Below are 15,678 nucleotides of genomic sequence, written 5' to 3' on the forward strand. Positions count from 1 at the left end.
TTGTCTGGTTTGGCAGCATGAATTAAAGTTTTTAAGCCTCTTAAATGCTATCTTGAACTGCAGGGTTTTAAGCAAATGATTGTCCTATGCAAATTTGGAGATCCAATGAATCTTTGAAGCATGACCTGAAGAAGCTATAAAACCCCCCTTTGATTTGATCAATTAATATTACTGTACATAAAGCTTATTAAAAAAAATCATAGTTCTGCTTCAGTATACCACAGCTTACACCCCAACATGCAAGGATTATTTAACAAGCCTTTGCAGCAATTTTTACTTCTTGAGTTGCCAAAGTCTGCTTTGTGTGACCACTTGGTAGAAACAGCTCCAAGCAGCACAGAGGTAGCTGTGGGTACACAGGTGAAAATGTTTCCCCAGCATCACACTTATAATCCATCAGGGCTTTAATCACAGGATATTACTGTGCTAAAAATTACCTCTCCATTTCTTGACTTCTTTTTATTATTTTTATTATTATTATAATAAATATCAGAGAGATAGGAAGGAGGATGGATGGGCAGGAAATGAGAAAATCTGTGTTGCCTTGGTGAAAGCTGAGGAGCACAGACACTTAGAGGGAGTGGTTGGATTTTGTACCCTAATGTCTCAGCTGCTGCCTCCATCCAGATTCCCTGATTTAGCAGTGCCCCAGCAGTGGGCTTTTTGTGGCAGGCACTGATTTATCAGGTTTCTCAGTTTTATTTTTCTTAAGAAGCCACAAACCAGGGACAGCAGCCAAACACCTTGTTTCTTCCAAGCTGCATGAGCCATTCAACACAAGGATCCAGCACCAGGCACAGCCACCCCATTCATTCCTCTGCCTTTCAGCTCTTTTTCCCCACACTATTTCCTCCTCAGGGGCAATCCCTGCTCTCCCCCACACCTGCATCCTCTTCCCTGGTGCTCTCCCCAGGCACACCAAGCTCTGGTAGAGTTTATTCCTTTGCCATTTCCCCTTTGGCTGGGAGAGGATGAATCCTCCAGCATGGGCTGTAGCTGCCTTTTACACCAGAGACATCTCTGGCCACCATGCAGCATCCATTCCAGGTGCTGTGGAAACCTCAAGAGCAGACAAATATTGCTGGTCCCAGTGGTGTGGGTTTTTTTCCAAATGGATGTGAGGGAAATGCAGGAGTCTGAGTGCCCTCCCCATCAGGACCAGAAGGAATTTACTTGGGGAAATCTGCAAATCACTACAGATAATTAGGTTTTTCTAATTTAAACCAAACACTGTTTGTTTGGTTTTTGTTTTTTTTTAATTTAAATGAACTCCTACCGTAAATATATTGATTAAGGAATTACATGTTTTTAAAGCTTTTTTCACCTTTAGGTTGTTGATATATGAGGGAGGGGGACCATGACTTGCAAAGCCACAGCAGCCATCCTGCTGTCTCTTCCTCCAGGGGGGGCTTTGCACAGCCCTGACAGCTCTGGATTTGCTGCATGTGCTGAGCATCTGCTCCACAAGCAGTGCAGCCATGAAAGAGATCCCTTCCCTGACCTACCCCCAAACTTACTGTAGCTGGATATAAACTTTTTGCTGTTCCATCACCTCTCCTATAACCAGATCTTGTAGCTGATGCTGAAAAATTCTTATCAAAGGGGTCACATTGCTCCTGCATTTCATAGGTGATGCCCTTAGATTTCATCAGAAAGCTGCATCCAACCGGATATTTGATTCTCTGGGCTCTGCACAAAAACTCTATTAGATGTGTCCAAATCAAAACTGCAGTGTCTGGAATTTATTAGTTTTTTTCTGACACTTCACTAACATCCCTGCTGATAAAATATCTCATTCATATTTTTCAGGCGTTGCTTTTATTCCAGCTAGTATCTCTTATCTCATTGGGACGAATCTTTTTGGGATACTTGCACACAAAATGGGAAGGTATGCTTAATTTAAAAGTACTAATAAACTTTTAGGCAGCTTGTGTACCATTTCCAGTGTTTCCCAGGGCACTTTATTGAGCATGGAAATTATTGAAGTTTGTTCTATAGTAGCAAAATCAAAGTACAATTATTTTTTTTTTTTTACTTATTGATACTTCAGTTGTGTAACTTGGCACTTCAGACATGACTTTGAAATGTTCAAGATCATCACAGCATCCCCAGCCTCTGAGTGATGTTTCTTCTTTGATAGGTGGCTTTGTGCTTTACTTGGGATGCTGATCGTGGGAATAAGCATTTTGTGTGTAAGTAGAAGATTGTGAATCTTTCAAACCATCAGAATGTCCGTGTGTTCATCTTCAAATAGGTGCTTGCTCCATGAGATTTTGCTGGAGATTGTGCTTTGGGCTGTGTTATTAAACAGTGTGGTTAATAGGTTGCAGATCAAAGCTCTAAATGCTTTTAAAGTTCAGAGCTTCTGTTATTTTAAGTGAGAATGGCTCTGAAAGGAGGAGGAGGATCTTTTTCTTGAGCTGTCACTCCACAGTTTATTTTTGCTTTTAACAGGAACTGTGTCAGTACTTTCATGGCACAGTTGTCTGAAATGGTAGCCCAGAACAAGGATAGAACTCTGACTCTGATATCTGTACAAAGCACCCTATAAGTACTTGGAGAATTTATTTTAGAGTGATAGGACAAGAGGCAATGGTTTTAAACTGAAAGAGGGTAGATTTAGTTTAGGTACTAGGAAAAAATTCTTTGCCATGAGGGTAGGAGGTTGCCTAGGAAGGTTGTTGATGCCCCTGGAACTGTTTAAGGACAGGTTGGATGAAGCTTTCTGCAGCTTTGGTTAGTGGGAGGTGTCCCTGCTCATGCAGGGGAGTTTGATCTTGATGATCATTAAGGTCCCTTTCAGCCCAAACCATTCTATGAAATTTCTCTGAACCTCATTGGGATGTGCAGTGGGACACAATTAACTGCCTGCAACTTCCTTTGTAGGTACCATTTGCTAAAAACATTTATGGGCTCATAGCACCAAATTTTGGAGTTGGATTTGCCATTGGTAAGAAAAATTTTCAATGACTTCTTACAGCCTGTTGTTTATGTAAAAATTATTTTATTTATGAAATTACATGGAAATTTCTTATCTGACAGAAGTGAAGCCTGAGCTGTGGCCCAGGCTGGTAGGCAGACTAAAGGATGGTGCTTGGGAAGTTTGAAGCAGTCTGTCCAGGGTTTTTCTGTCTACCTAAGCAGATCTTTCAGACTGCCCATGAATGAAAACTTTGTCCTCAGAAATAAAGCCAGGCACTGCCCAAACCTCACAGTCTTCCCTGTCGTGCGAAAGAATTTATATAGAGAACTTCATAAAAAAAAATTAGAACATTTAAATTTTTGTTAATCCAATAGGAATCCCCAAGGCCTTGCTGTTCTTCCAGAATTATGTATGAACTTGGCTTCTGCTGGGCCACATGGACAGGACAGAGTTCCTTGCTAGGGATACAAGTGTGGCTCTAAAGACGTGTTAAAACCACTGCAATAATTTAGATTGACTGGAGGTTAATGCAAACTTTTAGGCCTACAGTAAGTGTTGGTTCATACAAATTAACTTTCCCCTAAGCAAAGGCCACTTGGCTGCTAATGTGAGAGCCTTTGCACTGACAGCTGCTGGGAAGCTGATACCTTCTAAGCTCCCATCTCTCATCCTTTGGCAAGTGTCACATGTATTCCTCTATACGTGTCCAGATGTGTCCTCAGACATGGTAAATACCATGAGAAGCATGGGTAATATAACATTTTTAAACAAATATTTTGCATATTAAAGAATAAGCATCCTTTTAGTTGCTTTTGCATCCCTTCACAAGACACTAAATGTTAAAAAAAAAAAAAAAAAAAAAAAAAAAAAGGGAAAAAAGGAAATAAATAAAAAGAAAACAGGCAGTATTTTCCTGAAATATGTTTCTTTCCCTCCCAACCAGGCATGGTGGACTCCTCCATGATGCCAATCATGGGCTACCTCGTAGATCTGCGCCACGTTTCAGTCTATGGCAGTGTCTATGCAATTGCTGACGTTGCCTTTTGCATGGGCTTTGCCATAGGTAAGTCCAGCCTTTTCCTGACTACATGGCAAAGTTGAGGGAAGAGAAAATGCTGCAGTGCCTGGTGGGAATCCCAGTGGCTTTGGCAGGATTTACGAGCAGGGTTTTCTCATTTCAAATCAAAGCAGAGGGAGTTGTGTTCTGCAGCTGCTCCCCTCCTCTGCTGTGATGCTGGGAGCATCGTTAGCTGAGAGGCTTGGATGTGCACACAAATAGCATATTCCTAGGAAAGTGGCCTTGGAAGACTTAAAACTGACACCACAGCTGTTTTCCTAATAGCCTGGGAGGGGGAATAACTCCCCACTGAACCCCTGCCTCCTCGAGTGCCTGAGAGAGCTGACCTTTGGAGCACCTCTTCATTTCTTCAGCTCATGTGGAATACGGAGCCAGGGGAGGTTCCTGTTCTAATTACAAACATGTCTTTGCATTCCTCAAGCCAGTTTGTAAAGCTGGGGTTTTGTAGATAAAAACTGCATGTCATTTAAAGTGCCTGCTGCTAATTTTGCCTCTGAGTGATCTTCAGAAAAGGGGTTTTGTTTGCCCAAGGTCCTTCTGCTGGTGGTGCCATCGCAAAGGCCATTGGGTTCCCATGGCTCATGACAATCATAGGGATTGTGGACATCCTCTTCGCTCCCCTCTGCTTCTTCCTTCGAAGTCCACCTGCCAAAGAGGAGAAAATGGTAACTGTATCATGGTTCTTTGTTGGTGTTAGTATTGTTTGATTGCTCTCAGTGAAACTCTGTAACTTATTGTTTGCCTCTTTGCCTCTCACTTCCTCAAAAAGGGCCCAGTGCTATTTATTTCACCCTCCTGCACAATTTTTGGCAGATTTATGATTCCCAAGGTGTATAAAGAAAAGCTCTTTCTCAGTTAGGTGTCACAGAGTCATTGGATTGTCACAGAACAGGGGCCAGCAGAAACTAATCTGCAAAAGGCCAGGCTGCTGGAGTCAGTATAAAAGGCTGTTTGGATTTCTTGAAGTGTCACAACTGTATTGACCATTTTTAATTTATTCCTTTGTGGGCCTCAGCCTGTCTTTTTTTGTCCTCTGCAGTTGCTGTACTTACAGATTTACAACAGATCATCTTCAGAAGCCCTTTTGCTGCAGGAGGGGGATCCATTGCTTTTGCTCAGCTAGAAAATTTAGATTGAAATTTAGAATTTAAATAGAGAAAAGGAGATTTAGATTGGATAGTAGGAAAACATTCTTTACCTGAGGGCAGTGGAAAATTGGAACACGTTGCCCAGGGGGAGGTAGCTGAGGCCTCATCCCTGGAGATGTTCAAGGAGAGGCTTAAGGAGGCTCTGAGCACCCTGATCTGGGTGAGGGTGTCCCTGGTACTGCTGGGGATTGGACTGGGTGACCTTGAGAGGCCCCTTCCAACCCGAACCATTCTATGATTCTATGAAAATGGGAAGCTCTCCAAAGAATCACAGGGCAGTGTAAGTAGGTGAAACAATCCTGGTTGTGATTCCAGGGCTGGGAAAATCCTGGAAAACAAGGAGCAACCCTTGGCTGCAACATCTGTCACCATCTGTAGGTGTTGCCCACCCAGTGCCCCATCCTGGACAAAGTTGGTGTGGGCCCAAAATGTTGCTGTTAGTTGTTTATTTGGGTAAAAAGGCATGGCCCAAATTCGCACACTGCACTGAATATTTTTTTGTTCTGTTTTTATTTTGTTTAAGGCTGAGGGAAAAAAATAGTTGTTTGCTAGAGATAGGAAGTTTGTCCTGTGCTTCAGGGTTTCACTGCTATCATGGTCATTGCTGAAGGGACAGGATTTCTCCCCACAACTTAAACATCCCCCAGTGCCCATCCCCACCCTCCCATGCCTTTAAAAGCAAAGTGAATCCTGCTCCCAAAGTGGCCTCTGTTTCCTTTGGGTTTGGAAAGAGTCAAAAGGAGGGTCCCTACTTAATGCTCTTTGCATAATTAAAGCCTGACCTTAATCACCTTCAACGTGAAATATGCCACACAGCTGCTCCCTGTACAGCCTCCTATTGCCCTAGGAAAAATTCTTCCCAAAGAAGGTGATTTTATAGCTGGTCTCTCCCTGTGAGTCACTTTTCTCTGACCCTGGGCAGCCAGTGGGACCACCAGGCTCAGCAGGACCCAATTGGGATCTTCTGGAGCTCTATAGGAAAAGGGGTGGGAAAAGCTGGAATGGATGATGCAGCGTGAGCCAGCCTCTTCTCCTTGGTGGTGTGACAGGACCTGAGGAAATAGATGCCAGCTACACCAGGGGAGGTTTAGGCTGGATAATAGAAAATATTTTTTGACTGAAAGGTTTGTCAGACATTGGAATAGTCTGACAAGCCAGTGGTGGAGTCACCAACCCTGGAGATATGTGGGCCTTGGGGACGTGGTTTAGTGGTGACCTTACAGTGATTGCCAAAGGCTGGACTGGATGATCTTGAAGGTCTCTTACAACCAAAGGCATTTTATGGTTCTGTGACTCCACTTGCTCACTCATCCAGCTTTTATAGATGGAGATTCAATACAGGAGAGGTGAATTACTGCACCTGGAGGGCAGGTGGAGTTTCAATTTAACACAGGGGCTGAAATCCCAGTGCCAGTACAATACCAGAAATTTGCTGGTGATGTCTTTAGGGCCAACATCCCCCTCGACAGAAATCTATGGACCTGATGGATTCTACTTGAAATCAGTTTGGGGTCTGCATTCAGAGGGGAGAGGTGAATCCCTGAGCAGTGGGATGGCTGCTTGGTACAGTCAGCCCCAGAGGGATGCTGAGCAGAGATGCTAACACTGAAACTCTTGTTTTCTTTTAGGCAATACTCATGGATCACAACTGCCCCGTGAAAACCAAAATGTACACCCAGAACAACATCCAGTCCTACCCCATAGGTGATGAAGAAGAATATGAAAGTGAATAATAACACAAAAAGCCATATGACATGTTTTGGTGTACAAAACACAGTGTTTCATGTGAAACATCCCATCCAGAAATAGGTTTTAGTTGTACTGTATATTTAATAGTGAAATGGTCAAAGAAACCAAAGGTATATTATTCATTGCCCATGGTTATAAAGCAGACTGCTAACTGCCTTATAAGGAGGGGAAGAGCTTTTATAGAGGGTTTGTAAAGTGTTAATCTTTATTTTGTGTAATTTTATTGAATATTACACTATATTTTTTATTAAATGTGTAGTATAAATCTGTATAAATGTGAATTTTAACTTCATTTTTTTAAAGTAAATCCATTGACATAGAACATTTCATATTTTGTATGGAGTCATGAGTTGCTGTCGATAGCTTGGGTCTTTCTTATCTAATTGGAAGGAAAAAAAACCCCACACCCCTAAAACCAAAGCTCAAAGAAAATATATCTAATTTATATTCTTTCAAACTGTACTCTTGAAAAGTACATGGGGAGGATGTGAAGGTGGGATTCAGAGTCAACATTGCTGTCACTTTTTTGATCTAGGTCATAAATTAGTAGAATAAAAGGCACAGCTTCTTTGTCAGTTTAAAAAACGAACTCTCCCAGAACCTGGAATGTTGGGGAAAACAGTATTTTAAACAAAGGATGTTTTGCTGTTAGTCAGTACTATTTAGTTAAGTTTTAATTAGTTACTTGTGTGATATTAAGTCCTCAAAATACACAACACCAGGTGAACAAGTAGAATGTGAAGTGAATGTGCTGTTTAAAGCAAATAACAAACAGCAGCAAATAAGAACAGCATGGAAATAATTTTTGTCTTTCTATCTTTTGAATCCTTTAAGCATATTTCAACTTTATTTTAGATGCATCTCAAGTGACTGGGTAGGAGAAGCTGCCGTATCAAAGTATTTTGTCTTAGCATGTACTGAAAGCAAGCTGGTAACTTCAGAAGGTCAAACAAAAAGCTATTTTTGTATGCCTTTGCATCCACACCTTGAAAAATCAATATAAGTTTCTTTTAAAAAGAGTTAAAGTACCAACTGTGCTAAAAATAATGAACAACAAAAAAAAAAAGACCAGTTTGTTGCCAATCTCTCAACATTTGGGGACAGTCTAATACAGGTAAAGTATCAGGCAGTCCCTAGTTGCAATGAGAAAAATCAGACTTGCAAAGAAAGCATTTTAAAACAATCCCAATGTCCTTCTCAACTGTGGTGTATCTTTTAATTTGTAAAATTAAAATCTTTATGTGCCTTCTTTTGTGTAATTGCAGATGTTTTATGTACTACAGCATAGATACTACGTTTACATCTAGTTTTGTAAAGTGTATATACTATGGTCAGAAAATATGAAAAGATAATAGTGGGTCACCCCAAGTATTGGTTTGTCAGTAATTATGCAGTCAGGTTGCATTAAAATAAAGTTACCTGAAAGAATTTAATGATCTATCATAATAAAGTAAAAATGGTTAAAAAAGAAAGAATCCCCCTCATGATTTGCCTTATGCATTGTGGTTGACTGTATACTATGGGGGAAAAAAAGCTGACAGATATTTCAGGTAGCATCCATTAGGACAAACATTTGCACTCCAGAGTGACCATAAATACATGCAACTTTAAGTAACCGCAGTAGGTTCCATACTCAGTCTGGCATGTGGCTGCAGGGCTGAGATTTAACTTTTGGGAGATGGATAAAGCCAAAATGTGCAGTACTGGGGGACACCCCTGCCTTTCTTTATATAGGATTCTGAGAAAACACCCTAAGAGGCTTCAGTGGTGTGAAAAGGAAGCAGTATGTCCTTGGGTTGATTGGAAAAATCCCCTTGCAGGTTTTTGTAGTGGTATATTTTCAATTGCATTCATTTGAATATATGTAACAGATGAAAATTCTCCTTCAAAGCTCAGAGGATTTTAGAGAGACCTCAAGACAGCACAAAGCAAGATTCCCTCTGCTGAGAACTTCACTGCCACTGAATAAGTAACAAATGTGCAGCGTCGCTCAAGTTATTTTACTTAGCTTGCTGAACTCTTTTGGCCAAAAATCCCCCAAAATTTGAAACCAATGTACCAATGTTAGAATTCTAAATTATCCCACAACAGGCTCATTATCAGCCAGCTGATCTGGCAAGGTGTTGTGCTTAAATTGTCAAGTATAAAATTAATGCAAACATATCCACTTATTGCAAAAAGAGCAAAGAGTGGTTTATTTCATGGGTTGGTTTTGTACTCAAGTACATCAAAAGTAAGGGAGAGTTCACCTTAATCTGCAACACAAAAAAAAAAGTGGGAGGAGGAGGCCCAAGGAGATTGATCACATTCCTCTTCTGCAGAGCCAGGTTCCTAAAAGGGGTCTCATGGACCAGCATCTTTGGACCACCAGAAGTTGAAGGTAGCCAAGGTGAAGAGCCACACATCCACCCATGTTTGGGCTCTCTCTGCCACCTTTTGCCCCCAAAATAGATATTTAGCAGTTGTTCTATGCATTATATTTTTGGAAGAATAAGGAATCAAACCCTTTTTTACTGACAGTCAGGAAGCAAAATAGACAAAGGAAGAAATGTACAAAACTCACCCTTCTGTTCTGGAGTAATTTTGGTTTTTCCTTATTTTGTACATTTTGATCTATGTTAATGTGTGATAAAGTCACTTAGTTATTTGCTCCCACTATTTAGTCCTTGCCCATACCTGCAAACTTCCATACACATTGTATTTCAATTTGAGGGGAAAAAAACCCAAGGATAGGGAATTACAAGGAAAAATTGAATAGATAACTGCATTAATAAAGAGTAAGGATTTGTTTACTTCTTACCCATTAACATTTTCTGAAGGACAGGACAGAAGAAGAGTTAGAAGAAACTTTCTTGGACTGTTTCTTTTCCTCCTAATCTAACTCTGGTGGTACTCACTAACACCAATACTGCCATTCAATTATTATTTGTGCAATGCTCAGAGCTTTTAAAAAAGGCAACCAATAACCTTAGAATTTTAGAAGCTTCTCTAACCATACAGAATCACCATCTTGAAAGAAATCTATGCCTGCTATTAATCTGTGTAGAGTAACAATAAATGTGTATGCAAGCAGAAAAAATGGATAAAAGCCCAATTAATCCAGCAATCAGTAGTTTTATTTAAAGCAAAATGTGTTTTGTCCCCCAGAGATCCTTCCTTTAAGTAGTGGCTTTAGATAATAAACTACTACAATACAAATGTTTAAAAATATTAACAAAATGCAAAGAAGTTGATAATTTAGCAAAACTATTTTATTAAAGCTTATTCTCATGATAAAATAATAGCCAACAAAATCATATTAGGCAGATCTGCAAATGTGTGTAGCTGCCACCAGTTCAGATATCATTAAGTCAAGATATTCTTGTTTTCTGTGGTATTCTTTATTTTCAGCTATTTACAGTCAAGCATGAAGCAAAGATTACATCAGGAATGTAGTATTACAATTTTCCTCTCAAAATTCACTGCCTTTTGAAAGTAATGCCAGATAGGAATTTAGGTTTTTCCTTCTTATCTCTAAAATACTACTATTTTTTGCCCTTTCCCCATTTGGTATATTTAAAAATAATGCACTACATTTCATTTCTCTCTTACAATCATCATTAGCAGGATTAGATGAGGAAAACTATATCCAGCTTTTCTTTACCCACTGTTTTACACAAGTCAATTAAAAGCCACGAGTGTGTTTTTGAAATCAGTATTTGCATTGTTTTCACAGCTCCTTCATGTGTACCAGGGTTTGAATGGAGTACTTGGATATATTTGAAAAGCTCTGTATTAGTCCATAAGAGCAAACACTGATGGAGATTGAAAGCAGATCACCACCAATGGTAAGCCACTGAGAAAATGGAGTGGGAAATCTTTAATATGCATTTCAAGCAAGTAGAGGTTAAATAACTTTTAGTCAATAAGGGAAGCTGATTTTGTGCGATTATTTGCTGAAGCTTAATTCCAAAGTGTGTTACATGCCTATTTTAGCATGGATAGTGTTTTCCATACATCAACTAAACAAGTCTCAACTGCCCAGAACTCACAAAGAAGTGCAAGTAGTCGCATGAGTTCAAGTAACCATTATGTTTAGAACTACAAGGATGCTTTTCTGTCTGTGAAAACCACTGCTGCTTAATTTTGCCCAGCACAAAATAAACTGAGAAGCAAACTTAATGGAGAAGTACATTACAGACTGCCTGAAAAATGTCAATTTTACCATCTTAGACTCAACTCCATTCCCACAAAGGCGTTTGGTTTTTTTTTTCCTACTACCAGTACCTAACACAGTACCTAAAATAAAGATGATATTTTATACGGCATTTCTATACACAGAAGATGAAACAAAGACACATTTACAGGAAATAAGTAAGAACAACAGCCTTAGCCAGGTAATGATAAGATCCACAGTTTACACATAGCACAAGACCAGATAGTACTTTTCAAAAGCTGCTGGCTGAAATTCTTCCTCATCTCTACTGGACTCACTGATTTTGACCCAAATAAAGCATGTTATATACACTATAGGACATTTTTCTGACAATGGTGATTCTTCTGTTTGAGAAGCTGAAAGCAATTTACCACTATGTGATTACTCAGAAGTTTTGAGAGAACACATTTACCTATTTTGTAAAGTATTTTGTACCTTAAGCTTTCTGAAATGATACAAGACTGCAGCAAATTTTTTTTTTTTTTTTTTTAATTACTTAAACTGTCATTATATGCTTTTTCATAGAATTCACTGAAGCCTCCAGCTCTTGTGAAGAACAATTTGCCTTTATCAGGTCACCAGATAATAATACAACAACACTTAAACATAGAATATTGTTCTGGAAGGCAACCAGCCTCTTATTTCAAAGATACTCCCAGCTGAATTCTTATGAGCTACTGGTTTGTACTTTTGTATCTTGTATTATTCCATCAGGATACAATAGCCCAAAGTTCTAAGGAGAATTTTCTTTAGCATAGCATTACTACAATTCATGTAAATTACAAACTATGAAAAGTTCTTGTATTTAACAAAAATATGAAAAACAAATGATATGCAACATTAACTTCAGTAAATATTAATAACAGATAAAATGAAAGACCTTTTTGCTTGCTTTCACGATATGTTTGGCAACAAATACACAACTACCTAGCAGACATACAATAACTGTGATCAATGTTTTAAAGCCTGGTCCCTCAGTGACTTCTGTGTCAGTTATCAGCTTAAGCATGCAACAAGCTTATAATTTTTTTTTCATCATACAATGGTAACTAAACATTTTGAAAAACCTGCTGGTTTCCTGTTGAAAACACCAGCTCAAAAAAAGAAAAACAACCCCAAAAAAAAAAAAAAAAAAAAAAAAAAGCCCCAAACAAACAAAAAAAAACCAAACAGAAAAACAAAACAAAAAAAAAATGGGGGGAAGAGGAGGGAAGTAATACCTTAGGGACACCACACACAATTATGTGAAATGGTAAGGTGACATAATTAGAAAACAATAAAAATAAGTTATTAAAAATAAATTTCTGATATAAACCCCAAAATGAAGCTTTAACCAGCCAGTTTAATAAAATGATGGTGCTGTAGCTGGAGAAGAACCATTCTCAGCTGTACTCTTACACAGGCAAATAACCGTGGAGAAGCTGGCCGTATGCATCATACCAGTGTTTTAATTTCATTTGTGTGTGTTTGTAAATAAGTGCAAAGTATTCTTTCAGTTCATTCCTTCAAAGGCTAAAGATGTTAAAGATCAGTCTACTGATTGAGGGGGATCCACTGCTTCCTCCGACGAGATGCTGAATGTCGGAGCCTCTGTCAGACTGAGATCTTCGTTATCTAATTCTTCTGCTATACTGGGTTCCTCAGAATCTTTAGTCCCTTTTTTGGCCTGTCGCTCTAGTGACATGTTCTCCAGAGACTCCAGATCCTCAATTCCTGCCTTGTAGTGGATCATCAGCAGGGTAAGGGCCTGCAGTCTTTCACCCGACTTCGCCAGCGCAGCAGAAATCAGGGCTTTTTTCCTTGCCTCCGTTGTCTCTTTTTCTTCTTTCACGAGCGAATTATTATTTTCCAGCTCCTGGTCTATTTCATTCTGCAGCTTATCCAGCATAAATTCTAATTTCTGGAAACGCTCCTCAGTGGGTAAACTTCTGTAGAGGTCACGTCCGATTTCTTTAACGGCGATGAAGACGCTGTCATCCAGACCCCCCTCCTTCCTCACCAGCTTTATCCCCGTGCCCCCTGCACGTTTCGAGGGACTGCTTGGCCCACTGATCTCAGTGTCACTGCTCTCGTTGTCAGAAGTGTTTGGGGTGTGCTTTGGTGATGGTTCCACCACCTCTGTCCCTGGTTCAGTCAGGCGAGTTTTGGGGACTGGGCGAAGGTTTAGCAAGCGGGTGCTCGTATTGATGATGTGCCTGGTCAAACCTGTGGTTCTGTTACCAGATTTAGATTCTGAATCAACACGAGAGGCCACGGCCTGGGGAACTTCCTGCCCTTCTGTTCTAAAACCTCCCGCAGTTCGATCGAGTCGCTTTTCAGCTCCCACACAAAAGGGCATCTCAGTCAGGCATTTTTCTTGACATTTTTTATGGCAAACGTAAGCGCAGAGCATGCACTGCGAAGCTGCTTTAGTCCATACTTTCTTTTTGCAGTAATCACACCAAGTTGGATTCTGAAACTGAGTATCTTGAAAGTTATGCTTGTTCTCTGTTAAAACTTGTCCCAAGTAAGGATCCTCTTTCTCAACTGTCCGAGCTTCTTCTTCCAAGTGACATTCCCTTTCTTTCTCGAGGAGAGAGTTTGGCTCATCGATTTCACCTTCTTTTAAATACTTGAAGTGTAAAGTTACATCTCCATAACAAAATTTTTCATTGAATCCCTTATGGGTCGTCAAATTCCGCAAGGCTGTCCTAGTGACTGCAGCTTTAGGTGTAGGAGCATTCAGTCTAAATGTTCTAACATATTCCATTGAGGATGTAGCTATACAATCTAAAGCAATTTCTTCAAGTTTTATGCTTGCATATCCTAAGCAGATGAACCCACCTGCTTTGAAAGGGTCTCTGCACCACAGTGCAACATTAAGGTACTTATGGTATCCTTCTACTTCAAACAGACAAGAGGATGTTCTTGTCCTTGGCCATCGGCCTTGCCGGACTTTGTAAGGGATTTCTGGTGATTCCCATGGTTGATGATCATCTACACTATCTTTGGAACTACGTGTATTTTCTGGAAGTCCATCTTTTAATGTATCTTGTTTTGGTGCTGCTATTACTTTTGATACTGTCGGGTCTTCTATTTGATCATTATTCTTTACTACCTTCTCTGTACATTTCTCTCCGTTATTTGTAGGTGGAGGTGGCCTTTCTGGTTTTTCAGAGGATGCATTTCCACTTTCTAACACATTCTGAGTTTCACCAGTAGGCAAAACAGGCTTACTTTGTGGCCTAGGGGGCACAGGAGGCTTAGTACTGGCTCCCTGGGATTGTTTACCTGATTGCTGTGGTGCATCTGAACTCTCAACAGTTTTGGGTGTTGCCACTTTACCTCCATCTTTCTGTTGTGTTTTTGATGCTGTCTGATAACTTCCTAAATGTAGTTTTCGATTCAGGATTGGTGATATGGTTCCAAGTGGTTTAGCAGCAAGTATCACAACTGAACGTTTGGGACTCGCAGCTGTTGGCAGTTCCTCTTTTTGGTCAGGTGATTCACAAGCTAAGTCCTCAAATTCTGAGTCAAAATCTCTGCTATCCACATCAGCTGATAAACTAGACTGATCATCTTCTGTCTGTGTCAAGAAAGCTGTGTCTTCCAGCTGCCCAAATCCATCCTGCAGTGCTGAGCCATGCTGATTATACCCAACAGGCCTTTCATAAAAGACTAGAACTCTGTCCCCAGCCTGTCTAATGAGCTTCAACACTTGCACAGTTGATGTGATTTTGACACCTATTAAAAAAAAAGACAAAGGATTTTAAAATTCTAATTATGATAACAATCCAACTGGCCAAAAATAATCAAGGAGCATGTTTAGATCTTTGTTAGTGGTAGTAATACTGTTGCTTAATAACAGAGGAAGTCAGTTATGAGAGAAGAGCTTAACTCAAATGTAGCAGATGGATCCTTTCCATTTTATTCATATAGATGTATCACTGATTTCAGGAGTGGAAAAGATACTTAAATAAATACCCTAAACTCCACATAAAACCAGAAGTATTCAAGCTGTATTTAAAATTGTAGATTATAAACTAGTATCTACCTACTTCATAATGTCCAGGGATTTCACCAGAATCTTTCAAAAAAAAAAAAAAAAAAAAAACAAAACCCCACACAGTGCCCTCCCCTACAAAAGTCAAGGGTAACTTTTTGCCTCAATGAAGCACTTATCTGCCAGTTACAATTTGGCCACAGTCTTCACATACAAGAACTTTAGAGTAGATGTCTAAATAATATTTATGATCCTACATGTCACAGCTGTCAAAAATTAATGCTAGAAGTGCAAAAGAATTATTGAATATTTAGCAAACCTTCTTGGGTCATTTTGACATTTCAAACAATTACACTGTTAGTCAAAAATATATTTATATTACTTGTTCCATAGTCTATTTAGAATCTTTTGGTTCAAAACTAAGTATGCAGGCCTGAGATGTAAAATGTAAAGTAAGCACATTTGCAACATCACTGGAAGAAACTAAGTAGAGAACTTCACGGCACCACTATTCGGACAGTCGAATAATTTATTCAACTTTATTTTGACTTTCACCTAGCAAAGAGTAAATAAATATGCAAGAAAACAAACAGAATGACAAAA

At 39.6% G+C, this 15,678-nt stretch overlaps 2 protein-coding genes across 3 annotated transcripts in view; one reads left to right on the top strand and one right to left on the bottom strand.

The window, feature by feature from the left end:
- Positions 1–8,147, top strand: part of SLC18A2 (solute carrier family 18 member A2) — a 30,241-nt gene extending 22,094 nt beyond the window's left edge. Inside the window, exons 11-16 of the mRNA XM_071749514.1 lie at positions 1,810–1,888; positions 2,141–2,192; positions 2,887–2,950; positions 3,867–3,986; positions 4,533–4,666; positions 6,778–8,147. Of these exons, the coding sequence (XP_071605615.1) occupies positions 1,810–1,888; positions 2,141–2,192; positions 2,887–2,950; positions 3,867–3,986; positions 4,533–4,666; positions 6,778–6,882 (554 nt within the window). The 3' untranslated portion in view covers positions 6,883–8,147. The remainder of the gene's footprint in view (positions 1–1,809; positions 1,889–2,140; positions 2,193–2,886; positions 2,951–3,866; positions 3,987–4,532; positions 4,667–6,777) is intronic.
- A 1,845-nt stretch (positions 8,148–9,992) lies between these two features.
- PDZD8 (PDZ domain containing 8) overlaps positions 9,993–15,678 on the bottom strand; it is a 55,555-nt gene continuing 49,869 nt past the window's right edge. For both annotated transcript variants that reach the window (XM_071749515.1, XM_071749516.1), the window contains one exon: positions 9,993–14,816. In XM_071749515.1, the coding sequence (XP_071605616.1) occupies positions 12,622–14,816 (2,195 nt within the window). In that variant the 3' untranslated portion in view covers positions 9,993–12,621. The remainder of the gene's footprint in view (positions 14,817–15,678) is intronic.

Source organism: Heliangelus exortis, chromosome 7, assembly GCF_036169615.1.
Source record: "Heliangelus exortis chromosome 7, bHelExo1.hap1, whole genome shotgun sequence".
Lineage (NCBI taxonomy): Eukaryota > Metazoa > Chordata > Aves > Apodiformes > Trochilidae > Heliangelus > Heliangelus exortis.